This window comes from Petromyzon marinus, chromosome 64 (assembly GCF_048934315.1).
Source record: "Petromyzon marinus isolate PM22_M1 ecotype Great Lakes invasive population chromosome 64, UKy_Petmar_22M1.pri1.0, whole genome shotgun sequence".
Classification (NCBI taxonomy): Eukaryota; Metazoa; Chordata; class Hyperoartia; order Petromyzontiformes; family Petromyzontidae; genus Petromyzon; species Petromyzon marinus.
The window spans coordinates 4101331-4120941 of record NC_133730.1 but is presented as its reverse complement, the minus strand read 5'-3'; the positions used below and the strand labels follow the sequence as shown (position 1 = coordinate 4120941).

The 19611-nt window shown below is 49.5% G+C and overlaps 1 protein-coding gene across 3 annotated transcripts in view; it reads right to left on the bottom strand.

Annotated features, from left to right (window-relative positions):
• LOC116956255 (arf-GAP domain and FG repeat-containing protein 1-like) overlaps positions 1–18557 on the bottom strand; it is a 57100-nt gene extending 38543 nt beyond the window's left edge. For 2 of the 3 annotated variants that reach the window (XM_032977705.2, XM_032977706.2), the window contains exons 1-6: positions 18028–18557; positions 13310–13403; positions 8342–8457; positions 6281–6449; positions 5354–5534; positions 3816–3926 (exon numbers count right to left, since the gene is read on the bottom strand). In XM_032977705.2, the coding sequence (XP_032833596.2) occupies positions 3816–3926; positions 5354–5534; positions 6281–6449; positions 8342–8457; positions 13310–13403; positions 18028–18218 (862 nt within the window). In that variant the 5' untranslated portion in view covers positions 18219–18557. The remainder of the gene's footprint in view (positions 1–3815; positions 3927–5353; positions 5535–6280; positions 6450–8341; positions 8458–13309; positions 13404–18027) is intronic. The other variant, XM_032977707.2, reaches the window with a different exon arrangement.
• Positions 18558–19611: the final 1054 nt, after the last annotated feature.

Sequence of the window (19611 nt, the reverse complement as noted above, 5' to 3'; positions counted from 1 at the left end):
GTTGATTTTGCAGGTTTTAATTGTTGTTCGTTTTTGGCAGCTCACCTGCGGAGGTGACTGGTATCCGCAGGAATGGTTACGTTTGTTTCTTTGAATTTGTTTTTCTTTTAATCGCGGAATGTCTTTCCTTTGTGTTTAATTCATTTATTTGTGCTTTATTATTACAAAGTAGCTAAATAAATTATGAAGAGCTCGAGGGGATGTTTTAGAAGATGTAGGTGGGAAACAGGATGGAGAATAATGCTTTTATGTTCAGATTAATTATGCATGTACGCATGTTCGTTGAACTTACTTCGCACCGTACTTAGCCAACCGTGCTAATCGGAGGTGCGGGGGAAGGACAACAAACTATGGGTCTCTGTGCGAGTCTAAGGGTCTTTGCGTGAGTCTATGGGTCTCTGTGTGAGTCTATGGGTCTCTGTGTGAGTCTATGGGTCTTTGTGTGAGTCTATGGGTCTCTGTGTGATTCTATGGGTCTCTGTGTGATTCTATGGGTCTCTGTGTGAGTCTATGGGACTCTGTGTGAGTCTATGGGTCTCTGTGTGAGTTTATGGGTCTCTGTGTGAGTCTATGGGTCTTTGCGTGAGTCTATGGGTCTCTGTGTGAGTCTATGGATCTCTGCGTGAGTCTATGGGTCTCTGCGTGAGTCAGTGGGTCTCTGCGTGAGTCTGTGGGTCTCTGCGTGAATCTGTGGGTCTCTGGGTGAGTCTGTGGGTCTCTGCGTGAGTCTGTGGGTCTCCGTGTGAGTCTGTGGGTCTCTGTACGAGTCTATGGGTCTCTGCGTGTGTCTGTGGGTCTCTGTGCGAGTCTGTGGGTCTCTGCAAGGGTCTATGGGTCTCTGAGTGAGTCTATGGGTCTCTGCGTGAGTCTATGGGTCTCTGCGTGAGTCTATGGGTCTCTGCGTGAGTCTATGGGTCTCTGTGTGAGTCTATGGGTCTCTGCATGAGTCTATGGGTCCCTGTGTGAGTCTATGGGTCTCTGTGTGAGTCTATGGGTCTCTGCGTGAGTCTATGGGTCATCTGTGCGAGTCTATGGGTCTCTGTGTGAGTCTTTGGGTCTGTGCGTGTGTCTGTGGGTCTCTGCGTGAGTCTGTGGGTCTCTGTGTGAGTCTATGGGTCATCTGTGTGAGTCTATGGGTCATCTGTGTGAGTCTATGGGTCATCTGTGTGAGTCTATGGGTCATCTGTGTGAGTCTATGGGTCATCTGTGTGAGTCTATGGGTCATCTGTGTGAGTCTATGGGTCATCTGTGTGAGTCTATGGGTCTGTGCGAGTTTATGGGTCATCTGTGCGAGTTTATGGGTCTCTGTGCGAGTCTATGGGTCTGTGCGTGTGTCTGTGGGTCTCTGCGTGAGTCTGTGGGTCTCTGTGTGAGTCTGTCGGTCTCTGTGTGAGTCTATGGGTCATCTGTGTGAGTTTATGGGTCATCTGTGCGAGTTTATGGGTCATCTGTGCGAGTCTGTGGGTCTCTGTGTGAGTCTATGGGTCATCTGTGTGAGTCTATGGGTCATCTGTGGGAGTCTATGGGTCTCTGTGTGAGTCTATGGGTCTCTGCGTGTGTCTGTGGGTCTCTGTATGAGTCTATGGGTCTCCGAGTGAGTCTATGGGTCTCTGCGTGAGTCTATGGGTCTCTGCGTGAGTCTATGGGTCTCTGCATGAGTCTATGGGTCCCTGTGTGAGTCTATGGGTCTCTGTGTGAGTCTATGGGTCTCTGCGTGAGTCTATGGGTCATCTGTGCGAGTCTATGGGTCTCTGTGCGAGTCTTTGGGTCTGTGCGTGTGTCTGTGGGTCTCTGCGTGAGTCTGTGGGTCTCTGTGTGAGTATATGGGTCATCTGTGTGAGTCTATGGGTCATCTGTGTGAGTCTATGGGTCATCTGTGTGAGTCTATGGGTCATCTGTGTGAGTCTATGGGTCATCTGTGTGAGTCTATGGGTCATCTGTGTGAGTCTATGGGTCATCTGTGTGAGTCTATGGGTCTCTGTGCGAGTTTATGGGTCATCTGTGCGAGTTTATGGGTCTCTGTGCGAGTCTATGGGTCTGTGCGTGTGTCTGTGGGTCTCTGCGTGAGTCTGTGGGTCTCTGTGTGAGTCTGTCGGTCTCTGTGTGAGTCTATGGGTCATCTGTGTGAGTTTATGGGTCATCTGTGCGAGTTTATGGGTCATCTGTGCGAGTCTGTGGGTCTCTGTGTGAGTCTATGGGTCATCTGTGTGAGTCTATGGGTCATCTGTGGGAGTCTATGGGTCTCTGTGTGAGTCTATGGGTCTCTGCGTGTGTCTGTGGGTCTCTGTATGAGTCTATGGGTCTCTGAGTGAGTCTATGGGTCTCTGCGTGAGTCTATGGGTCTCTGCGTGAGTATATGGGTCTCTGTGTGAGTCTATGGGTCTCTGTGTGAGTCTATGGGTCTCTGTGTGAGTCTATGGGTCTCTGTGTGAGTCTATGGGTCTCTGCGTGAGTGTCTATGGGTCTCTGTGTGAGTCTATGGGTCTCTGTGTGAGTCTATGGGTCTCTGCGTGAGTCTATGGGTCTCTGTGTGAGTCTATGGGTCTCTGTGTGAGTCTATGTGTCTCTGCGTGAGTGTCTATGGGTCTCTGTGCGAGTCTATGGGTCTCTGCGTGAGTCTATGTATGTTCGTTTAACGTCCTTCGCACCGTACGTAGCCAACCGCACTAATCGGAGGTGCGGGGGAAGGACAATAACTAAACACAAAGATAATTTGATGTAATTAACTCAATGAGGCCGCCCACACATCATGTCTCCTGAAGGTGGGAAACCCCACAATAAGCCACGCCCAGCGTGAAGTGCCTGATGATGCTAGTAACATCACCAAGGCCCACCCATCACCTCCCGCCCAGCGGCAGACATCGGACGCAGGAGGTGAGACGGTTTTTTTTCCTTTTTCTATTTTTGAGTTATCCGAGTAAGCAAACCAACCACCGGTAGAAACATCAAATTGTGTTAAATACTGGGATAGCACTGCCCTAATGAGAAGTCAACAGTGATTGTGTTTCAGGGGAAAGCGCGGGAATTTTACTTGCTTGCTCAGAACCACTAACAGATACGAGCAGAGTCAAACACTAATTTAGGCCGAAGGAGGAGGACGATTTATCCGCAACTCTGGCTTGTCGCTTGATGATGCTGATTGCAATCACCGGCAAAACGTCGCGTATACTGGAATTGTAAATGTTGTAGCGGGTTCCCTCGCCAACACACAACCGGTTAGTGCTGAACTAGTAACTAATTGGCATGTTTGTTCACGTGTCACACCTTAATCATTTGGCTGTGTCGGGTGGTGGTGGTGGTGGTGGCCGGTTTAAACGACACATTTATATTTACGCGATCTAACCATTAAAAAAAAAACCTCTATTATGGATAATATTGGTTGCGAAAGTCTCTTACCACGTGTTAAACGGACTCATTTTAACGGTGACCCCTTTGACCTTTAGGTGGCAGAGTGACGCAGCAGTAACAACTTGCGCCCTGCAGCAAGAGGGAAATGGATTAACTTCCTAACCCGGGCATCTTTCTTACTTGGGTGGCGTTTGTACGTTCTGCGCACCGCCCCCCCACCTCCCCGCTCTGCAGTCGATTTTTATCCCGATTCTCCAGTTACGTAAGAATGTCATTGGCGTTGACCGAACAACCCACAGTGCCGCAAGGAGCCTCTCGGAAAAGGAGCCATCGGATTCAGCGTGGCTTTCCTGGGCAAAAAATTCGTTGCATATTTATATATATGTGTGTGTGTGTAGCGTGACGCTCAGGTCTGCACAACAAAAGGGGGGGTTATGGGAAGAGAGATGGAGCAGAGGCTCTCTCACCTGTGCTCTGAGCCCGGACCGGGTGTCCGCTTTTGGGAAACGGTGCGTAGCTGCCCGAAGAACCTGACCCTCCGAACGAATCGAAGTTTGCGAAGTTCGAGCCTCCGGAGCCTGCAAATACAAACGTTGAGAGGAGGGCGGTGAGCGGGCAACACGGCAAGGAACGCGGCAAAAGGTAACCTATACACAACTCTACGTTGGTTGCTAGCCTATACACAACTTGCTAACCTATACACAACTCTACATGGCTTGCTAACCTATACACAACTCTACGTGGCTTGTTAACCTATACACAACTCTACGTAGCTTGCTAACCTATACACAACTCTACGTGGCTTGCTAACCTATACACAACTCTACATGGCTTGCTAGCCTATACACAACTCTACGTAGCTTGCTAACCTATACACAACTCTACGTGGCTTGCTAACCTATACACAACTCTACATGGCTTGCTAGCCTATACACAACTCTACGTTGGCTTGCTAACCTATACACAACTCTATGTAGCTTGCTAACCTATACACAACTCTTCGTGGCTTGTTAACCTATACACAACTCTACGTAGCTTGCTAACCTATACACAACTCTACGTGGCTTGCTAACCTATACACAACTCTACATGGCTTGCTAGCCTATACACAACTCTACGTTGGCTTGCTAACCTATACACAACTCTACATGGCTTGCTAACCTATACACAACTCTACATGGCTTGCTAGCCTATACACAACTCTACGTTGGCTTGCTAACCTATACACAACTCTACGTTGGCTTGTTAACCTATACACAACTCTACGTGGCTTGTTAACCTATACACAACTCTACGTTGGCTTGCTAACCTATACACAACTCTACGTTGGCTTGCTAACCTATACACAACACTACGTGGCTTCCTAACCTATACACAACACTAACCGTCTAACACTGACGGTTAGTGTTGTGAACCGAGACAGTCAACAACCACCGTCTAGCAGCGCAATGTCGCGTGAAGACGACAGCGACGATGGCGACGATCTTGAAGAGCACGACGGGGATCCCACTTCCAGCAACAGCCCTGAGGTCCCCCACAGGGGCCCCTGTTACACTCCCAGCGTGGCCTCGCTCCGCCCCGGCCACGCCCCCTCTCTGGAACCTACCAGCAGTTTCTCGAGGCTTTCCGATGGGCTCCCCCCCTCTGTGACCTTTGCCCTAGATGTCCCCCCCTCGTGTCTATCATGGCCTGCTGACTTCAATACTGCAGTACACCGCAGTTCCCCTTTTTCACCAGCAGCCAGCACTATGCCACTACACATTCATGGGGCGGAGCAGCGGCACTATTGTTAGCACACTGCGCTTTAGAAACTGTATCATTCCGCCTTACTGCATCATTCCGCGTTACTGTATCATTCCGCGTTACTGTATCCGCATTACTGTATCATTCCACGTTACTGTATCATTCCGCGTTACTGTATCCGCATTACTGTATCATTCCGCGTTACTGTATCATTCCACGTACCGTATCACTGTCAAGCGGAAAGGTGGAGCGCGTTTCTCACCGGCAGCGACGGAGGGGAAGCCGGGAAAGGCGCTGCCCGGTGGTGGAGGTGGCGGAGCAGGAGGGGGGGGTTGAGTCGAGGTGCCGAACGGATCCCCTGGCAGGTCCTCCATCAGCTCAACCGGGGCCGGTCGACGGGAGTGAGCGGGTGGCAGAGCCTGCGGGCGGCTCACTACGGGAGACTGGAGCACGTCGACACAAAAGACAAAGATCCCCCGTATAGCCTTAACAGACTGTTGGGGCAAGTGCTGTTAGCGAGTAGCACCTTTGAAGGCCGGCACGGCACACGAGGGGGTGGGTGGCCAGCACCACGCCCGACCGCCTTTGTCTCCCCAGTGGCGGTGTTTTTTATACATCGCGCAGGGTACTCATTTGAGGCTGAGTCGAACCTTGGGGAGGCTCAGGACCGGTTCAGATAATCGTCACTGGTGCTGGTAGCCCCGAGCAGGAATCAAACACGGGTTGCCGGGTTTGTAGCGCAGCGCGCTAACCACTGCGCCACCGCACGTTGACACAGACACACACACACGGAGTGGCAGGGTGGCTGGCGAGATGGTGGGGTGGTGGCGTGGTGGAGTGGTGGAGTGGTGGGGTGGAGTGGTGGTGGGGTGGTGGCGTGGTGGAGTGGTGGAGTGGTGGGGTGGAGTGGTGGTGGAGTGGTGGAGTGGTGGAATGGTGGTGTGGTGGGGTGGTGGAGTGGTGGAGTGGTGGTGTGGTGGGGTGGTGGAGTGGTGGGGTGGTGGTGTGGTGGGGTGGAGTGGAGGGGTAGTGGTGGGGTTGTGGAGTGGTGGTGTGGTGGAGTGGTGGGGTGGTGGCGTGGTGGAGTGGTGGGGTGGTGGTGTGGTGGAGTGGTGGAGTGGTGGGGTGGCAGGGTGGTGGAGTGGCGGGGTGGCCGGTGGGGCGGCTGCGTCGGCGTCGCTCCCCGCACCTGCGTAGGCGTGTGCCGCAGCCCGTCGAGCGTCGGCGTGCCGGACCCCGCGGGCCCCGCGCATCGGAGCGGCCGCACCTCGGGGGTGCTGCTGCCGCTGCTGGCGGAGGAGCCCGAGAGGGACGCGTGTAGCGCCGCCACGGTGCGCGCCTGCTCGGGCGCCACGAACCTGCGGGGGTGGGTGGGTGGGGGGTGGGGTGGGGTGGGGTGGAGGGGCGTGACAATGAGCGGGGGCGGCGGTGGTCACCGGGCGGGGTGTGTCAGCTACGGGAGCGAGTCTGTAAGCGCGTACCCCATGTGAGGAAGGACGTTCCAGACGGACGCAGAAGCGTACCTGAAAGCGTGCGACTCAGTGGGTCTCCGTATGATGAGCCTATGGGTTTCTGTGCGAGTCTATGGGTCTCGATGTATGTATGTATGTTGAACTTCTTTCGCCACCTACGTAGACAACCGTTTTTAATCGGGGAAGGACAACAAACTAAAGACAAAAAGCAGTTCTAAAGAAATGAGTTTTAAATTTTAGATGATTTAAAAGTGCATAGCTCCAGTGGCTTCCTACGAAGTCCCGCTTTATGAGCGTAAGTAATAACAAATATTATTGAACTATTATTTGTCGAGTGTTTTTTCAGGATGTAAATCGGGATTGGTGGGAGCCGTGCCAGAGGCTTCCAAGTAAAATGTCGTTTATCTCCGTAATTTATCCATATTATTTAAGCGGGGTGTCTGTAAACGAATCGCCGTGCACAGTAAATTTGAAGGCAATCAACGCGCACGAGTCAATAACGCCGCCTTATTTTGCGTCATTAACGAATGTGTAGAGTTTTTGTTTTATTTGTTAACAGCGCTTGTGCACCAATGCCAATGCAGCAGCAGCCACGCACGTACGCATGTTGAACTTCCTTCGCACCGTACGTAGCCAACCGTGCTCATCTCTTCGTGTCTATAAGGGGCTCTTTCGTGTCTCTATGTGTCTGGGAGTCTGTGTGTCTCTGGGACACACAGTTGGCACAGTAGGGGGCACAGGTGGTGCATCAGCCAGTCATCACGGTCGTCTCAGTCAGTTGACCCGTGGCACCTGGGTCTGCCCCGTGACCTCCTGCTAGCGGGCGTTCGACACTTCACGTGGCCTCAAGGTGCACATGGCCTGGCACAAGCGTCGTTGAGACGTCACCGCCACTTTGTGGCGAATGGCGGTTGTTGTTGTTGTCTCTGGGAGTCTATGTATCTCGATGCGTCTCTGGGAGTAAATGTATCTATGTTGAATTTTCTTCGCACCGTACGTAGCCAACCGTGTTAATCAGAGGTTGACTTCACTGGACAGACCAGACTGATTTGACTTCACTGGTCATCTGTGAAAAAGAGTTCCATAGCTCATCGGATTCCTCCGATTCTGATTTGTACGTGTCTGCATCTGCGGTAGAGCGAGCGGCTCACAAAATCGGAAGGTCGCAAGGTCAAATCCTGGTTGGGGGTTGTCTCAGCCCATCATCCTGCCAGGGTAGATCAAATAAGTAACAATTTGTGGAGAAGTCAACAGTGGTCGTCATACGGATAGATTCACTCCAATCACAGGGATGTGTAATTCCCACCACTAATTCAGGGCTGTAAACAATAGGTGGGTAGCACGTCAATAGTCGTTTGAGACACAAACCACTTTATACTTTTTTGAAATAGAGAGGGACGATGCAGCAATTCATCAAAACAAATTTATTCTTAACATCGTTTTACACGGCATCGGATTCACGTGCATGCCACGATCAGTGTTTTACGATTGGTTTGTGTTGTACGGTAACATCTTTAACCGCCTCCGATTAGCACGGTCGGCTACGTACTGCGCGAAAGAAGTTCAACGTACACACAACCTCGGAGAATGCGCCGAATCCACACCTTTGCCTTTTTCGGGGGCTCTCGAGCAAAGAATGGCACCGAGGAATAAACATGTAAAGGAATAAACATACACACGTACAGAACGCGGCTGTCAACCTAAGGTGCTGAATTCCACGTGACGCAGCAATGATTGGCGGCAGAGCATCACAGCAGCGACGTGTCTTCCGCACTCACCATTTCTTCCTCTCGTATTTTTCCTGCAGGAATTCCTTGGCTTTCTGCGGGTCCTTGAAGTCGGGCGCAAGGGACGACCGTTCGTCGTACAGACCCAGCCAGATGATCCTGCACACCTGTGCGTGACAATGGGCAGCAGACTAGCACCACGAGCATCAGCAGCAGCAGCGGCGGCGGCACCAACATAATACGTACCAGCACGAGAACCACCAACATCTTCAACGCAAACCACCATCATCATCATCAGTATCAATCATCATCAGCACAGGCATCAATCATCATCCACATTATCACCACTGACAGTAGTAGTATTATCAGCATCGTCACCTGCACCACCACTATCATAATCACCACCAGCACTTCCATTAGCATCATCACAAACAGTAGCAGTGTCATCATTAGACCTCCTTTGCCAGTACAAAAATGTAATAATAGGGTTTTTCCCCCTTTTTTCTGGCAACAAAACTGAAACCTTTTTTTACAAGGATTCATGTCTGCATTAACCACAATACCTGCAGTCAAAATGCAAAGAAAAAAACATACTATGATAAAACATTTTGAACAGACACACATTCACAAATTTCCCTTTTATATATTTAGAAGATGTAGGTATGAGTCCATATAACCCCTGCAGCCACTAGAGGCACTAACATTCACCAATAATATAATCCATTTGTGTAACTAAACGTTCCACCTCTACTGCACAGTCTCGGATATACATAATCATCCACTCCATGGGGTAAGATGTAATATTTGTTGAAAAATGTTCACAAAAGTAGCATAAGTTGCGAGTAATCGATTCTCCCACACACGACAGCTGCAGCAATTAACTCGTTCACTTGATCCCAAAGATGGCACGATGTACATAGTGCTTCGGAGAATCGATCTGCTCACAAGGCAAATTCTAATTAAAAAAACGTCAACGCCAAGGTTGACATTTTAGCGGTCAATTTGAGCGAAGCTGAAGTGTCCGAGCGGGACGGAGAGCCGCGATCAACGAACCGATTTGGGAAAAACAACGTTCTTGATGCAACTAGAACCCCGGTTTTTTAATGAAATATCGCTGAATTGCTGCTGGTGCAGTGGTGGTGGGGGGGGAAGAGGAGGGGGGTTACATCGTGGTCACGTGCAGTGGCGGCCGGTGACGTTTCCACGAGGTGGGGCTGTTGTGAGTGACCTCTGAAAAGACGGTGTTCTACTAATTGAGAAAAACCTCGTCATGTCATTGGCCTTCCCGTGAAAGTGATGCAACTGGCTTACCTACCAGCGGGAGGCATTTATAAACAATACGAAACCAAACAACAAAGCGCTCAAATGCTGTCCCCATGACCCTCATGGCCACACCACACAAGCCCTGTGACACTGCCAAGAGCTTAGAGTGTGTAGGTGCGTGACGTCCATAAATGACGTCACGCACCTAGGGGGGAGGGGGGGTCAGACATTTGTGACGATGGGGGGGGGGGGGTTGAGAAATGTGACGTAACATAAAAATTCGCAACTTTAAATAAATATAGGCAACACGTTCTACTTAATTAAATTGACTTTTTAATAAATGTTTTCCCCTACAACATCAGAGTGCAGCGCCACATTAAATACGCACTACAATGACAATAGTTTAAAGCGATTTGAAGCATGTTTTATCTTGGAGGGGGGGGGGCAGAGCTTTGTGACGTCATATTTGAGGGGGGGGTCTGACTTTTTGTGACCCCGTGTGACAAGGGGGGGGGGGGGGAGTCAAAAATCATCCAAAATCGCGTGACGTCATTTATGGACGGCCCCTAATCCGAGTCCAGGCCTGCTCACCGTTACACCGCCGCAGCAGCTTCCAAAATTACACTGAATAAGCACTCAAGGCAAAATCAGTTTGACACGTAGTCTTTCGCGACCAATATTGCACAAAATAACGGGTTTTTTTTCTTTTGGGTTAGATCCCGGAAGTATAAAAGTGTCAGTTTAACACGTAGTATGCTTTCGCGAACAATATTATCCGTAATAGAGCTTTTTGGGTTGTAACGCTTAAATATAAATGTGTCGTTAAACTCGCCACCACCCGACAAAGCCAATTACTAAGGTTTGTCACGTGAACAAAACATGCCAATTCGCGACTAGTACATCACACCGGTGTTTTAGAGTACTGCTTGCCAGAAGTGTAAAAAATATATCGCCTGATGGTGCTGTATGTAATTACCAGCGAAACGTCACGTTACTCAAATTGTAAATGTTGTGGCTTTACTCTCCAACACACTATCGGTGGGCTGAACTAGGAAGCAATCGGCACGTTTTGTTTACGTGACAAACCATGCCGGTTGGCTGTGTCGGGTGGTGGCGGGTTTAACGACACATTTATACTCATGCGATCCAACCCAAAAAAACACTCGGGAAAAGTCTGCCTCTCCTCCAGAAATTAAATAAACATTTATGCGGGTCGGGGAGAGCACGTCTGGTACCGGAGCCAAAAAAAGCTTCGTCAGCACGAATCTCCAGCTGAAGGCGAAACGGCCTTCTTGGCATTCAAAGGATCGCGAGCCGAAAAAAATATATACAGTAAAACCTTGGATTGCAAGTAACTTGGTCTGCGAGTGTTTGGCAAGACGAGCAAGGCTGCACCATTGCCTGAAGCTACCATTCTTGCAAACACTAAACACTGTGCCAATCAGCTTAACACGTCCACGGACGTCCCCTGGCTAATTATCAAGACGATTAAACGAAGGCCTCTCTTACGTCACTCTCGACACGGATGTCCATGATGACAGTCAAAAATGCAGGTTTATTTACAGCGTTCGCTTGGCAGTGCAGAACTAATTATTATCCGCCTGCTCCCGATTAATCACGTTCCCTTTAAGGAAAACGAACGGATAATGACACTGTAACGTGATAACAAATGTTATGTTAATCGCTTCGAAAAGTCAAAGAGTCTCCAACTTGTTCGCCATCGTTGTCAACGCGTGGCCTGGAACCTTCTCCAGATGGCCTCCAGAGCCCCGGAGGCGGCACACTTTCCTTGTGGCGTTGTTGCAAATTCTCAGAAGTTTATGTTTTGAAGCACCCTGTGTTAGCAAGTAATGAAATTGCTGTGGGGCGATGAGGTCTGAGCCGCTCGAAGACGGCCGTGTTGGCGAGTCGGCGAATCCGGCAGCTTAGAGGCCCGTGCACGTGGCCGGCAATCCACTGACGGGTGAGAGCCTCCCCATGCCGTGCGGGCCGCAGGGGTTATTCCAACGCAATTCACGAGCGCGAGTTGGTGAATGTGAGCGGCACAGATGTGGGAGAATGTGCAGGATATTACAGCAAGTGAATCTGTATTCCCTGCCCATCATGTATGTACCCCAGCAGCGACCAATGGCAACCTGTTTTGTATGTTGGTCACCCATCCAAGGCACTATATCCAGGCTCTTCCCCCCCCCCCCGTGCTTAGCGTCTGACATTTGATGAGATTGGTCACTTTTGTGTTACCGAGGCTACGTGGTGTAGTGGGTAGCTTGGCTGTCGTCGAAGCTGTAAACCTGGGTTCAAATACCACGGTTATGTTGTTATCTTGTGGGCGCCACGGTGGCTAGGAGATGTTAACTATCTCGCCTGGTGTGCAGGAGGTCGTGGGTTAGATCCCGACCCTGACGGCTGTATATTTGGAGTTTGCGTGTTCTCCTTGTAGTCGCGTGGATTTTTCTCTGGGTCCTCCGGTTTTTCCCTCCACATTTAGAAACGAGCGCTTAAGAGAATTTGGCTGTTATAAATTTCCATGTGATAAGCCACTTTGTTGAGCTATCATTTGTGGTCAGGTAACTTCTTAAACATATAAAAAAATAGTTTACTGAAGTTTTGATTAATCGATGCCTCGCTATAAAACTACCGGCATTCGTGTCCCAAATCTGCGGCCATGGTGCTGCCATCGAATACAGTACAACGTCGAATATCTTACAGTGGACCGAGTGAGGTATAATAGGTGGATATGTGAGGGGCTCGGATATGCGAACACATACAGGGGATGACAAGTTGCGCACCGTGCCCAAACGAGACAAAAATAAATCACAAACCGCATTAAACACGGGGAAATGCTCGATTGTACTTTAGAGGCGAGCGGACACGCGCGCGGTAAATAATGCATTGCCGAGTGTGAAACAGTGAGATTTGTGAACGTCTTACAGCAAACGACTGAACTTCCTTCGAACTGTACATCGGAGGTGCTGGGGGAAGGACGATATAACTAAACACAACAAGCAGTTCTAAAGAAGTGAGTTTTCAATCTAGATTTTAAAGTGCATAGATTGGAGCAACGCATTTCTTTAGAACTGCTTTTTGCGATTAGTTTGTTGTCCTTCTCCCCCGCACCTATCGATATATACTACCCTGGGTGTGGGCTGCTCACTGATGAGAGCAGATATGCGATAGTCAGATATTCGGTTATCAAGCCAGATATTCGACGGTCAGTTATTCAACGTTGTGACAGTCTCTTTATAGGTACTGCACATTCTCAGATCAACAATCCATTGTTTCTCGATTAAATGCGACTAACCTGACCAACAATAGGTACTGCACATTCTCAGATCAACATGATCCATTATATGTTGATTCAATGCGATGAACATCATCCATTGCAATCATCCATTGCAATTTATTTGACTTCATTAACCCACCTGTGATCTTCTCATATGATAGGCTCACAGTCATTACATCACCTTCGCCCTATTCAAGACCCCCAAACAGGAAGTCTTCTTCACAATTCTGGCAAACTGCCTGATGAAGCTGGTTGCAAAATCACCGGCGAAATGTTGTACTCGAATTGTAAATGTCCTGGGTTCACTCTCCAAACACTCGGAGTAGCAACTAATTGGCGCATTTTGTTTACGTCACAAACCTTTTTAACCAAAAAAAAAAAACCTTTATTACGAGTAACAGTACCTACACACTGTCACCGCAGCCATGAAACAGCTGTGCACCGATGAGCATGTGACCTTGACGAGCACCCACCTCGTTGCCGTGCTTGTGAAGGAAGTCCAACTCCTGGTCAGTGAACGTCGTCATCGTGATGGACTTGACGCGATGCGGCGGGTTTAATCCGCGGCTGCGTGAAGAAACAAAAAAATTGGGACATCGCGTCGTGGATTCGTTTGACGCTATTCTGTTTGGCACGCACGCGTGCGTGTGTGTGTGTGTGGCTATGGGGAACGGTAGTGTAGCGGTTAGCGCGTTGCGCTACGAACCCGGCGAGCCGAGTTCAATTTCCGCTCATGGCCAATACCAGTGACGATTATCTAAACCGGTCTGGGCCACCCCTAGGTCGACTCGGCTTCAAATGACTACCTAGTGTGCGATGTAAACATCACCACTGGTGAGACAAAGGGGGTCAGGCATGGTTTTGGCTACCGACCCCCTCGTGTGCCATTCCAGGCTTCATAGGTGCTCGCTAACAGCACTTGCCCCAACAGTCTGTTAAGGCTATACGGGGGATCTTTGGCTGTCACGTTACACACGTACAGGGACTTACGAACTTTAAGAGATACGAACAAACCTGGTCCGTATGTCCAGTTGCCCGTTCGGACCGAGAGTCGTAAGTTCAACTGCCGTGCAATAGATGGCGGTGGTGGCATCTACATCTACAGAACGTGAAGAACCAGTGGCATCTACATCTGCAGAACGTGAAGAACCAGTGGCATCTACATCTGCAGAACGTGAAGAACCAGTGCATCTACATCTGCAGAACGTGAAGGAGCAGTGGCATCTACATCTACAGAACGTGAAGAACCAGTGGCATCTAAATCTGCAACACGTGAAGAACCAGTGGCACCTGCATCTGCAGAATGTGAAGAACCAGTGGCATCTACATCTGCAGAACGTGAAGAACCAGTGGCATCTACATCTGCAGAACATGAAGAACCAGTGGCATCTCCATCTGCAGAACGTGAAGAACCAGTGGCATCTACATCTGCAGAACGTGAAGAACCAGTGGCATCTACATCTGCAGAACGTGAAGAACCAGTGGCATCTAAATCTGCAGAACGTTAAGAATCAGTGGCATCTACATCTGCAGAACGTGAAGAACCAGTGGCATCTACATCTGCAGAACGTGAAGAACCAGTGGCATCTACATCTGCAGAACGTGAAGAACCAGTGGCATCTAAATCTGCAGAACGTGAAGAACCAGTGCCATCTACATCTGCAGAACGTGAAGAACCAGTGGCATCTACATCTGCAGAACGTGAAGAACCAGTGGCATCTAAATCTGCAGAACGTGAGGAACCAGTAGCATCTACATCTGCAGAACGTGAAGAACCAGTGGCATCTACATCTGTAGAACATGAAGAACCAGTGGCATCTACATCTGCAGAACGTGAAGAACCAGTGGCATCTAAATCTGCAGAACGTGAGGAACCAGTAGCATCTACATCTGCAGAACGTGAAGAACCAGTGGCATCTACATCTGCAGAAAGTGATGCGTGTGCGCTGCTGTGTGTACGTGTACTGATGTGTGTGTGTACAGCACTAATGCACGTGTGCTGCTGTGTGTACGTGTACTGATGTGTGTGTGTACACAGCACTAATGCACGTGTGCTGCTGTGTGTACGTGTACTGATGTGTGTGTGTACACAGCACTAATGCGTGTGTGCTGCTGTGTGTACGTGTACTGATGTGTGTGTGTACAGCACTAATGTGTGTGTACTGGTGTGTGTACAGCACTAATGTGTGTGTACAGCACTAATGCACGTGTGGTGCTGTGTGTACGTGTACTGATGTGTGTGTGTGTACACAGCACTAATGCGTGTGTGCTGCTGTGTGTACGTGTACTGATGTGTGTGTGTGTACAGCACTAATGCGTGTGTGGTGCTGTGTGTACAGCACTAATGCGTGTGTGCTGCTGTGTGTACGTATACTGATGTGTGTGTGAATACAACACTAATGCGTGTGTGCTGCTGTGTGTACGTGTACTGATGTGTGTGTGTACAGCACTAATGTGTGCTGCTGTGTGTACGTGTACTGATGTGTGTGTATACAACACTAATGCACGTGTGGTGCTGTGTGTACGTGTACTGATGTGTGTGTGTACACAGCACTAATGCGTGTGTGCTGCTGTGTGTACGTGTACTGATGTGTGTGTGTGCACATCACTAATACGTGTGTGCTGCTGTGTGTACAGCATTAATGCGTGGGTGGTGCTGTGTGTACAGCACTAATGCGTGTGTGGCGCTGTGTGTACAGCACTAATGCGTGTGTGCTGTGTGTACGTGTACTGATGTGTGTGTGTACAGCACTAATGCACGTGTGGTGCTGTGTGCACGTGTACTGATGTGTGTGTACACAGCACTAATGGGCGTGTGCTGGTGTGTGTACAGCACTAATGTGTGTGTACTGGTGTGTGTACAGCACTAATGTGTGTACAGCACTAATGTGTGTGTACAGCACTAATGTGTGTGTGCTGCTGTGTGTACAGCACTAATGTGTGTGTGTACAGCACTAATGTGTGTGTGCTGCTGTGTGTACAGCACTAATGTGTGTGTGTACAGCACTAATGTGTGTGTACTGGTGTGTGTACAGCACTAATGTGTGTGTGTACAACACTAATGTGTGTGTGCTGCTGTGTGTACTGGTGTGTGTACACAGCACTAATGTGTGTGTGTACGTGTACTGGGGACCCGGGTTCGATTCCAGCTCACGGCCAACAACACCGGTGACGATTCTCTGAACCGGTCCAGGGCCTCCCCTAGGTTGACTCAGCCTCAAATGAGTACCTGGTGTAGCTGTGTGTAGTAAACATCGCCACTGGGGGAGACAAAGGCGGTCGGGCATGGTGCTGGCCACCCACCCCCTCGTGTACCGTGTCGGCCTTCACAGGTGCTCGCTAACAGCACTTGCCCCTACAGTCTGTTACAGGCTCCACGGGGATTATTTGTGTGTGTGTATATAGAGTGGTGTGGTGCATGTGTATACTGTGTGTGCTGTATAGCGGCGCACCATTGCACACGGTGTATGTTATATTCAGCATGTTACACAGCTTGTAAACAACCCCTTATCACAGCGCCCCTTACCTTGTTACAAACCCACTTTATAAATCTCAACGTGCATCCTAAAAAGTCCCCGTCACGAGGGAGAAACACACAACACAAATAGACAACAACAACAATAACAACAACATTTTTTTAAATTTATTGCAAAGTCAATTTCTTCTCCGTACAAGAGCAAGGGGTCGACAACGATGTTGTGCGTACGCGATGTACGGCATCCCACGTGTCACGTACACTGCGTGTACACAACACGTGCGCACAGTGTGTACGCAAGCAGCACAGTGCATATCGCGTTGTCATGCAACAACAACAGTGTAATGTACACGCACGTGCGTGTCGCGTGTTGTGTGCTGCACACATAACAGTCGTGTGTGTCGATTGTTTCAAGGCGGATTACGGTGTTACTATGGGTGTTGTGTACTTTGCAGTGCACGCGTGGTCTTTTGCAGTGTGTAATGCAGCGCAGTGCACGCACTGTTACCGCATTACACAATGTATACTGTACAAAATGCGGTACAGTGCGTGCACTGTACACATTGCCGCGTTACACAATGTAAACTGTACAAATGCAGTACAGTGCACGCATTTTACACAATGTATACTGTGCAAATGCAGTACAGTGCACGCACTGTACACACTGGTACGTTAAACGGTGTATACTGTACAAATTAAAACAGTACGTGCACTGTACTGTACTGCATCACACACCGGTGCATTACACACTGTATACTGTACAAATACAGTACACGTGCAGTACACGTGCAGTACAGCGCACACTATTTTACACAGGCGATGCACTATATTCTTGGTTCTTTCGGTGAAGTCACCACGTAGAAGGGAAACAATAAAATAATAAAAATATAAAACAATACAATTCACACCTGATGACGATTGCTGCTTGTGTTGCAGTCGAAACGTCGTGAGAATTTTATTGTTTTATATTTATTTTATTATTTTATCGTTTCCTTTCTACGTGGTGGTGACTCTACCGAAAGAACCAAGAATATGAATCCCTGCAGTCACGAAAGCTTTAAATCAAAATTTAGGCGATGCACTGTTAGTGTATAGTCTGTACCCACGCATTACATATTGTTATGTATTATTGCAGTACTGTATTAGAATGACACCACACACACAGTACACTTTGTGGACTCACAGAAGGCACATGCTCGACTGTACTGTACACATGCAGTGTGTACGATGCAGTGTGTACACTACTGTACTGTACACATGCAGTAGTACACCGTGTGCTGCATTACTATTGCAGTCGTAGTTAGTATGGTGTCGTAGCAGTGTTGACGAATATCACACAGACACACACACACACGGTGCAGTGTGTGTGTGTACACACTACAGTACACACAGACACACACACGTGGAGAGTGTGTGTGTGTACACCCTACAGTACACACAGACACACACGTGGATAGTGTGTGTGTACACCCTACAGTACACACAGACACACACGTGGGGAGTGTGTGTGTACACCCTACAGTACACATAGACACACACAGACACACACACGTGGAGAGTGTGTGTCTGTGTGTGTACACCCTACAGTACACACAGACACACACGTGGAGAGTGTGTGTGTCTATGTGTGTGTGTCTATGTGTGACACACACACATAGACACACACGTGGAGAGAGAGAGTGTGTGTGTGTCTGTGTGTGTGTGTGTGCTACTCACAGGAGTCCGCTACACGCCGTGCACACGAAGGTGCCCAGGCTCACGTCCACGTACGTGGGGCCCCGCTGCCCGCACTCGAAGCACCGCCGGTTGTGCGACAGAGACGACAGCTCCCGCAGGAGCCGCAAATGTTTCTCCTCCTCCTCCTCCTGCTTCTTCTTCTCCTTACTGCTGCTGTTGCCCGTCGCCATGTCTCTGTTGCTCTTTGCCACTGCTATCTCTCTCTCCTCCTTCACCCACTACCACCACCACCTCCTCCTGCGGCGGCTGCTGCTCTCCCCTGCCGTCTGGACGTCGCCCTCTCCGGCTATAACGGGTCGCAGAGGGGTGGGTGGTGGTTGTGTTGGTGGGTGGTGGTGGTTGTTGTTGGTTGTTGGTGGTTGTTGTTGGTGGTGGTGGGAAGAAGGCCTTCCCCCCTCCCCCGCTCCTCTTCTTCCCTCGTGTTGTCTTTTACCGGAGGCGCGAGTTTGCGTCAACAACAACTCCCTTCGCCGCTCTGTGGTCCTTAGAGGTCGCTGTAGGGGGGTGGTGGTGGTGGTGTCATTCGTGTTGTGGTGGTGGTGGTGGTGTCAATCGTGTTCTGGTGGTGGTGTCATTCGTGTTGTGGTGGTGGTGTCATTCGTATTGTTGTGGTGGTGGTGTCATTCGTGTTGTGGTGGTGGTGTCATTCGTGTTGTGGTGGTGGTGTCATTCGTGTTGTGGTGGTGTCAATCGTGTTGTGGTGGTGGTGTCATTCGTATTGTTGTGGTGGTGGTGTCATTCGTGTTGTGGTAGTGTCATTCGTGTTGTGGTGGTGGTGGTGTCATTCATGTTGTGGTGGTGGTGTCATTCGTGTTGTGGTGGTGGTGCCATTCGTGTTGTGGTGGTGTCATTCATGTTGTGGTGGTGGTGTCATTCGTGTTGTGGTGGTGTTGGTGTCACTCGTGTTGTGGTGGTGTCACTCGTGTTGTGGTGGTGGTGTCATTCGTGTTGTGGTGGTGGTGGTGGTGGTGTCATTCATGTTGTGGTGGTGGTGTCATTCGTGTTGTGGTGGTGTCACTCGTGTTGTGGTGGTGGTGGTGTCATTCGTGTTGTGGTGGTGGTGCCATTCGTGTTGTGGTGGTGTCATTCATGTTGTGGTGGTGGTGTCATTCGTGTTGTGGTGGTGGTGTCACTCGTGTTGTGGTGGTGTCATTCGTGTTGTGGTGGTGGTGTCATTCGTGTTGTGGTGGTGTCATTCGTGTTGTGGTGGTGTCATTCGTATTGTGGTGGTGTCATTCGTGTTGTGGTGGTGCCATTCGTGTTGTGGTGGTGTCATTCATCTTGTGGTGGTGTCAATCATGTTGTGTGGTGTCATTCGTGTTGTGGTGGTGTCAATCATGTTGTGATGGTGGTGTCATTCATGTTGTGGTGGTGGTGTCATTCGTGTTGTGGTGGTGGTGTCATTCGTGTTGTTGTGGTGGTGGTGTCATTCATCTTGTGGTGGTGTCAATCATGTTGTGTGGTGTCATTAATGTACGGGCGGGGAAAACGCGGAGGTTTCTACTTAAATAAAAAAAATACTTTTGTGTGTTTCATTTAAGTCCGCGTTGACGCGGTGCTCCG